Source organism: Fistularia commersonii, chromosome 21 (genome assembly GCF_037954325.1).
Source record: "Fistularia commersonii isolate RoL2024-O1a breed Wild chromosome 21, RoL_Fcom_v1.0, whole genome shotgun sequence".
Classification (NCBI taxonomy): domain Eukaryota; kingdom Metazoa; phylum Chordata; class Actinopteri; order Syngnathiformes; family Fistulariidae; genus Fistularia; species Fistularia commersonii.
The window spans coordinates 1,445,988-1,455,000 of record NC_141304.1 but is presented as its reverse complement, the minus strand read 5'-3'; the positions used below and the strand labels follow the sequence as shown (position 1 = coordinate 1,455,000).

Sequence of the window (9,013 nt, the reverse complement as noted above, 5' to 3'; positions counted from 1 at the left end):
ACGTGAGGGATGAACGTTGCGTTCTGGTCGCCCCCTCCTGCGGCTTCGCGGGGGAAACCTTGAGGAGCTGGCAGTAATAAAACAAAAAAAAAAAAAAAAAAAAAAAAAAAGAAGGGCTGACAGCCCTCTTGCCCCGTCCTTCACCGCCGAAGAAGAAGAAGTGGCTCATCGAGGCCTCGCCGCGGCCTCCGGTCCTCATTGTCTGCAGCCGGGGTGAAAAAGTGTGTGTGTGTGTGTGTGTGTGGAGGGGGTTCGGGGTGGGGTGGGAGCACGCGGGCATCGCCATCAAGCAGCTCCTGACAGCTCATACCACGCCTGAGCGGCTCTCTGACGAGGTGCAGCGGGGCGGGGCTGCAGAACTGTGGAAAGGTGGGGGTCGGGTGGGTGGGAGTGGGTGGGTGGAGTGGGGAGCGCTCCCTCAGCAGAAGCGATAGCGGCGGCGTAGAGAGGCGGGTTAACCAGCGGGGTTATTGCTGTCGAGCGGGCCACGGGACACTGCAGCGCTCCGACACTTTTACACCACTGCAGTCTGTGGGCTGCAGGCCCCACTGCAGAACACACACCCACAGCGGCGGGCCTTCGCTGCATGAGCACCAACACCTGCAGGGGGCCGCCTCCCGATTCCAGTCAGTTTAAGGACAAAATATATTTACAAAATTCAACGCTGAGTCATTTGGATTGGTTTTTAAGGAATTTACATCCGTCGTGTGTTTTCACACTTTAAAATCCCAATCCAGACCTCCATGGGTTTGATTTACGTTGATCGGCACATTCAACTATGTAAACCACAAAGTATTTCCTACAAATATTTCAGATCTGGGATGTGTTATTTTACTGTTCCCTTTATTTTTTATTTTTGGAGCAGTGTACACACATGATGAAAAGCAGCAGGGCACTAAAATATATTAAAAACATATCTATAAATATGCAGGCCTTGTAAAGGCAGCTGTTAACATTTGAATTTTCATTCTAAAAAAAAATAGAAATTAAAAAAAATTCTGTATTAAACATTTTTATGATAAGTGTAAGAGCTGGATGATAGATAACTGGAATTTTTTTTTTTTTAGTTAAATAATCATTAAATTCTCCTGTTTTTTTTTTAAGCGTGGACATGGATGTGGAGGGAAGTCCTCCTCCTCCTCCTCCTCCTCCGCGGTGAAGGAGCCCGGCTGTCCGGACCCCAGATAAGCGCTTATCTCGGGCGCCGCTGGCGTGGAAAAATGCGCGGCGTCAGCTTCACCCTGACGGGTGGATGCTCGCCTCGGATCTCCGCACCTCCACCTCCTCCTGGGATGAAGTATGGGCCTGCCCGGTGCGCGTCAGGAGGAAAATAAAAAAAAAAAAAAAAAAAAAAAGCCGCCTGTTTTGTTTTTTGTTATCAGTGACATCCCATAATATTACAGGAGAATTGGACTTTTTTTTTTTTTATTTATATCTGTCGGTTTATTTATTTATAAATAACAAATCACCCATTTGAAAACCCCGTTTGGACAATTTCATTTAATAAAAGCTCGTCTCTTTGCGCCTGCGCAGTAGCACGGAATACCTGCTCCGGTTCAGTAAACGCTCCCGTTAACCGTAAATTACCGACGCGCGGCTGCACGCCCGCGTTTCCAATCCGGAATCACGACAGTGAGACAACCGTGCAAAAGACTTTCATTTGTCTTTGTCCTCTGGAGGAGGAGGAGGGAGAAGGTGGAGGAGGAAGAGGAGGAGGAGGAGGGGAAGAAACGACCGAAGCGCTGCATCCTCACTGCGGACTGAGGAGCATCAGCAAGGCCCGGACACCAGAGGAGGAGGTGGAGATGGGGGTGGAGGTGCAGGAGATGAAGGTGGAGGTGCAGGAGATGAAGGTGGAGGTGCAGGAGATGAAGGTGGAGGTGCAGAAAGTGGAGCAACAAACGTCAGAAGCCCTGCATCCTCACTGCGGACGGACATGCAGCCTCCTCTTCAAGGTGCGGAAGACGGTGTTTGACCGTCACACACACACACACACACACACACACACAACTTCTTACCCTGTTTTCCCGCGCTCACCTGCAGCTCTGGGTTCTCCTCGTGCTGATGGTGCGCCTCCTCCGCCGCCTCCACCAGCCGCTGCGGGCGGAGAGGAGAGTTAGATCCCCCCGCAGCAACGGACACGCGTGGAACCCCCACTACCACCACCACCACCACCACCACGACATTTATATTTTTCCACGGTTGGACACACACAATCACACACACACACACCTCTGCAGCCTAAGCAGATAATTAGCATCTGTCACGTTTGTCAAACTTGCCGCGAGGGAGACGCGGAAACCTGCTGACAATAATAAAAAAAATACATTACATTTTTTAAACAAATGCATAAAAAAATAGAAGGATAGCAAAAGCCTATTTTTGTTGTAATTATCAGTGATGAGTATGACTATTATGGTGATTATTTATCATTATTGTAATTGTTATATCTATATCTGCGGGAATGACCGCATTTATGTGATTTCCACGATAACTCCCGTGGGAGTGGAATTACTCCCCGAGGTGTCGCAGATAAAACCTTATCATTCCCCCGCAGTGAGCGGCCCCCGCGGATCCCATCTGCGGGGTCCCTGACCGACCTGTTCGGAGAAGAAGAAGAAGAAGACGACCCACCCTGGTGGCCTCCGCCTTCCTCCGGAACATCTCCTCCATCTTCACCGCCAGGTTCTTCACCAGTTTCACCCCGTCGATCTCCTCCACACGCACGGACTTCTCCTGCTCCTTGTATTTCTGCGGGAGGAAAAAAAATCAGGAATACAAACAAAAAAAAAAAGATAACAAAAAAAAAAAAACAGCAGCAAAAATTAATAACAACAAAAAACAACAGCAATAAAAAAGCAACAACAATTAATAACAACAAAAAACAACACCAGCAACAAAAATAATAGCAACAAAAATTAATAACAAAAACAACAGTAACAAAAACAACAGCAAAAACAATAACAAGAAACAGCAACAAAAATAATAACAAAAACAACAGCAAAAACAAAAAGAAACAACAGCAACAAAAATAATAGCAACTAAAATTGATAACAGAAAACAACAGTAACACAAAATAATAACAAAAACAACAACAAAAAACAACGACAGCAACAAATATAATAACAAAAACAACAGCAAAAACAATAACAAAAATCAACAACAACAGCAACAAAAATTAATAACAAAACACAACAGTAACAAAAATAATAACAAAAACAGCAGCAAAAATTATAACAAAAAACAACAACAGCAACAAATATAATAACAACAACAAAAACAACAGCAACAAAAATAATAACAAATATAACACCACAAAATTAACAACAACAACAACAAAACATAACAAAAGCAACAATAACAAAAACAACAACAACAAATATAATAACAACAAAAACAACTGCAACAAAAATAATAACACAAAATTAACAACAACCACAACAAGACATAACAAAAACAACAACAACAAAAGCAACAATAACAAACAACAACAACAACAACAAACAGTATGGCGGCTGAGAGGGACAACGCACGCGCTCTGCTACGTTTGTTTTGGTTCCGTGTTCCGCGCATGCGGGTTCATAACCAGGGCGCGCGGCTCTCCCCCGCTCGATGATTGGTCGAAAGAGGGCGGGGAGGGACGAGGCCCCACGCGCGTGGCTTCGGAGCGTAATTGAAAGGGAGATAATGGCGCGTGTCAGGCTTCAGCGCTTCCGGATAATGAACTCCCGCGCAGCTTTTTAAATTTATTTTATATATTTTTTTCTTTTGTGTGTGTGTGTGTGTGTGTGTGTGTGTGTGTGTGTGTGTGTTACTCCCAAAACACATTTTTGTGTATATATTTGTTAATAAAAAAATTAAATTAAACTTAGAAAAAAAACCACCGGGACCGGTGACGGCGGTGACGTACACACGGGACCGCTCACACGCACGGACGCGCACGCAAGTACATGAGGCGACAAATTACCTCTTGAAAGGAAGAGTGTGGGCCTGCAGCCGAGCGGAACACTTCATTTCACGCCTATCCTGCTCGCCGCTGCACCCCGAGAGCCCCCCACTCCACGCCAAGCACACACACACACACACACACACACACACACACACAGTCATCAAGCGGAGGTCGAGCCCCATCCATCAGTGGAACTGATAGAACTGATCACGACTATTGATTAGATTCATCATCCATGCGGGGAGGGAGGAGTACCTGCAAGGGCCCCCCCCACACAAACACACACACACACACACACACACACACACACACACCAATCCGATTCGCCACAGAAAGCATCTAATGACAAGCCCAGATGTCCGTCTCGCTCACGGCCGGCTGCTTTGCGCTGACTCGCCCTCCTCGCCGGAGTGCTAACGCACGCACAAAAACCCGAGCGTTCCCAACTTCGGGGGTCACCTCGGGGCAGGGGGGCCCCAGGCTCGGGCCCTGGAGGCGCCTCCGCAGGGCCGTTTGGACGCTTTCTCCGTGTTTGCGCGGGGGGCCGCGGGCGCCGCCCTCCCAGCCTCCCGGGCACGCCGCCGATATCTTGGAACCCGGTCTTCCGCCGCCTTTGGCCGGGGTCGTGCCCTCGGAGCTGGAGTTGCCCCCCGGCCTCGGCGCCGTGATGCCCCACAGCTCCTGGAAGGCAGACGGAGGAACGGTTAATTCACTTCCTGGTAGATGTGGAGGTTTGTTGGGTCGCTTTTTCACGAGACTTCTACGTTTTCTCAGCGAGCGCGAGGGGTTTTTTCTCACGCCGAACCCTTCAGGAAGTTGTTTGCGGCGCCGGCGGGAGCGTCGATTCGCTGATTCACAGCCACATTTTTGCATGAAATGGGCTGAATCATCACATTTTCACCGGTTCATCATATCTCTCTCTCTCTCTCACACACACACACACACACACACACACATACACACACACACACACCCCGGACACTGATTTAATTTGTCTCCTTGTCGCCTTCATATCCAGAGGTTGGAGCTCTGGACTCCAGAGAGTTAGCAGGAGGGATGAGAGAGGAATCAGAGCTGGGGTTAATGGGCCGTATCAGGAGCACACACACACACACACACACACACACGCAAACACTGACACACTCACTGTCGAACACACACACACACACACACACACACACAAACGCAAACACTCACACACACACACACACACACACACACACACACACACACAAATACACTGACACGCATACACACACACGCACACTGACACACACACATACACACACACATATGTAGGCACACATTCTGACACACGCATACACATTCACACATGCACATACACACACAGACTGACACGCATACACGCACACACACAATGCCACATGTACACGGGAACTCACTGACACAACACACATATATAGATACACACACACAGACATGTACACACAATGACGGATGCACACACACACACACACACAGACACACACACAGACTGACAGATGCATTCACAGACACATACAATGACACACTCACTCATTCACATACACACACAAACACACACACACACATTTTCACCGACAACCAGCACATACACACATTCACCTCTCACTGACACACACATACACAAATAAACACATTACATGCAAACACATACACCCAAATACACAGAAACACAGCGCACACACACAGATGGAAACCCAGAGACAAACACACTTGCACAATTGCACACACGCACGTTGTCAGTGATACACACATATTTTGTGAGACACAAAGACGAACGTTTTCATTGAAAACCAGCACACACACTCTCACTGATGCACACATACTGAATACAGGCAGACCCACACATACAAGTAGACACATACATGCACCCAAAAACACACACATACTCACACACTCACTCACTGACACACAAATACATGCAGACACACATACGGAAAACCAAAGTTGAATACACTTGCACAAATACACACACACACACACTCTCACACACACACACATACACACACACACACACACACACACACAGACATAAAGAAAATTTTTCATTGACAATCAGCACAAGCATTCTCATGACACACACACACGTTTTAACCAATAAGCAGTATACACATTCTCACTAACACACACACACACACACACAAAGAAACTCAATGATACACTCAAAAATACACACACACATATTCACTGACAACCAGCATACATATTTTCACAGACACACACACACATGCGGATACACACAAACATGCACATGCACACACACATTCAAACACATAAACTCACACTCTCACGTACACACCCACATATATGAACATATATGCATACATGAAGGCATACAGATACACACAAACACACTGAAACACATACATTCAGTGACATATATACATGCACAGAAACACACAGACACACACACACACACACACACACACACACATACACATACATGCAGACACAGGTTCACTGGCACACACTTTCACAGACAGAAAGCGGACACATTCTCACACACACACATACACAAACACACACATTGACTAACATACACACACACGCACACACAAACACACACACACTCAAACACTGATAAACATACACATAAACACTAGCAGCCAAACACTTGAACACACACGCACACACACATACAAATGCACATCGTACACGCATACATTCATTCACATACACACATGCACGGCAGACACACACTTGGATAGATGTACGTGCGTGCACACACACACACTCATGTTTTTGCAGTGTGTGTGTGTATGTGTGTGTGTGTGTTCTGTTGTGACAGCAAGTGTTATTTAACTGAGGGCACTTTTCTTGGTTTTAATCTGTTCCTTGATTACGTGTGTGTGTGTGTGTGTGTGTGTGTGTGTGTGTGTGTCCTGGACATGTAACACAAACACACCCGCAGGAATCCTTTTTAAAATGTTATATAAGCAGGCTTTTAAAAAGACAAGTGTTTGTTGAATAAGGTTTCTCTTCCTGTGGCCTTTTTCTCAGCCCAGATCCAAACACTGTTTGTCACTGTAACCCTCAACCACACACACACACACACACACACACACACACACACCGAGTCTTAGCAATCATTCACATTGCGGGTTCCTGCTTAAAAAAACGGCAAAAGGAAGCAGATCTGCAGCTCCACAAAATAGGGTAATATCTGTCACACACACACACACACACACACACACACACACACACCTGGGTCTCCTCCAACATAACACATCAGCATTCAGCAGAGACACAAATGTCTCTGCAGCCATTGGGGGGGTTGCAGCATTACATCGCACAAAGTGTGTCACCACGTGAACATCAGACAAAAGACTGAAAGACTGGAGGCCTTTGTTTTTATGAAATGCACAGAAATAAAAATAATGACAATAATATATTATAATAATGAAAATAATGATAACAATAATAATGATAATAATAATACCTTTTGCAGGAGCTGAGATCCGGAGTATTTTGCAGAAATGGATTTTATTTCTCCGCCGAAAGCCGAAGCCCAGAGCTTCACACTGAAACACACACACACACACACACACGCACGTACAAATAAATGTTTATATTTAATGAACAACCATCACAAAATCAATTTACACAAAAGGTGAGGGACCAACAACACAGAAGGGAAAGGAGATTCAACGTTAGATATTGTCCTGCAGCTGTTTAAACTATCACACACACACACACACACACACACACACACGCATACATACACACACACGGGTGCAGGACCTGATCTTCGCTCGACCCAGGTGTTGTGAGCTGCGGTCTCACCGGGAGCCGAAAAGTCATAAAAACTACAAATATGGACGCCTTTGTGGAAATCTGACGATACGAGTCCTTTTCTGTCCTCCGCAAGAAAACACTGCTTCATTAATGAAACCGCTTGTTTTATTTAATCTCAGATTAAAATGTATTTTCTATTCCTCTTCACCAATACGATGATAATTATTACTTTTTGGTGAATAACTTTGAATCCGTTTGCATCGCGAGTCGCAGGGAGTTAAATAATCTAGACTCAAACATAAACATCGGATTTTAAATGAACATCTTAATTCTCTGTTTTCCGCTTTTACAAATAAACGGCAAATAAAACGCAAACAAAACAAGACTATGTCGGATTAGGATTTAAAAGTGTTGATATGGATTAGAAGAGCGGATAATCCGGGTCCTCCGCGGCGGCCCCGGTGTCCGCAGCCCGTCAGCCCGGATCCCGTCAGGTCTCCGCCGGGGGGGAGGAGAAGGAGAAGCCGCTCCCCAGATGTTCCTCCTCTCCGGCGGATTAAGGAGTTCCGACAACCCTCCCCCCCTCCGGAGGAGGAGCCCGCGTTTGCGTCTCCCCTCCCCGGGATCGGGCTTCCATCTCCGGGATAGTCGCGCCGCGGACGCCCCGGTGGCTCCGGAGCGTCCCGCAGAAAGAAAAAAAAAAAAAAAAAAAAAAAAGTTGCGGGGCGGCTCGTAAAAACTCACACCGACAGCGGGATTCCCTGCGGGGAGCCCGCCACGCAGGAGGAGGTCCACAGGAGGAGGAGGAGGAGGCCCACGCTGCGGGGGCGCCGCGGCGAAACCCGCATCTTCGACCGGCAGGATGGATCCCGCACCCCGCCGCGCTCCCGCATCCCGGTGCACCGGGGAGGACGGCGAGCAGCCCGCTGTTATAGACCCCCCACACCCCACGAGAGTGGGAGGGAGTGTGGGGTGGAGGAGTGTGTGTGTGGGAGTGTGTGTGTGTGTGCGTGTGTGTGTGTGTGCTGGAGAAAATAAACCCACTTTTATTTATCTTTTCTTTTTATTCACGTGTTTTTGCCCCGTGGGTTTTGCGGCGGGACGGTGTTTTTTTTTTGCGTGGAAACGCCCCCCCCCCCCCACCAACCCCTTTACACGCACACACACACATCGGATTTCTCCGCCGCAGTGCACCTCTCACGCACGGAGGCGCGCGTTCACATCTGGGCAGCGCGTGGAGTCGCTGCGGCGCGTCCACGGAGAAACACGCGTGTTTTTTTTTTTGTTTACGTGTGCTCGCGGTCGGGATGATCACGCGTATCGGGG

At 47.4% G+C, this 9,013-nt stretch overlaps 1 protein-coding gene across 2 annotated transcripts in view; it reads right to left on the bottom strand.

The window, feature by feature from the left end:
- LOC147221924 (voltage-dependent calcium channel subunit alpha-2/delta-3-like) overlaps nucleotides 1-8,654 on the bottom strand; it is a 24,205-nt gene extending 15,551 nt beyond the window's left edge. Inside the window, exons 1-5 of one of the 2 annotated variants that reach the window (XR_015107823.1) lie at nucleotides 7,675-7,884; nucleotides 7,392-7,473; nucleotides 4,409-4,630; nucleotides 2,635-2,751; nucleotides 2,038-2,097 (exon numbers count right to left, since the gene is read on the bottom strand). Coding sequence is in view for 1 of the 2 variants with exons in the window: in XM_086169061.1 (XP_086025187.1) it covers nucleotides 2,038-2,097; nucleotides 2,635-2,751; nucleotides 4,409-4,630; nucleotides 7,392-7,473; nucleotides 8,432-8,580 (630 nt within the window). In the remaining variant the exon portion in view is untranslated. Of the gene's footprint in view, nucleotides 1-2,037; nucleotides 2,098-2,634; nucleotides 2,752-4,408; nucleotides 4,631-7,391; nucleotides 7,474-7,674; nucleotides 7,885-8,431 lie in introns of those variants that run through there. The other variant, XM_086169061.1, reaches the window with a different exon arrangement.
- Nucleotides 8,655-9,013: the final 359 nt, after the last annotated feature.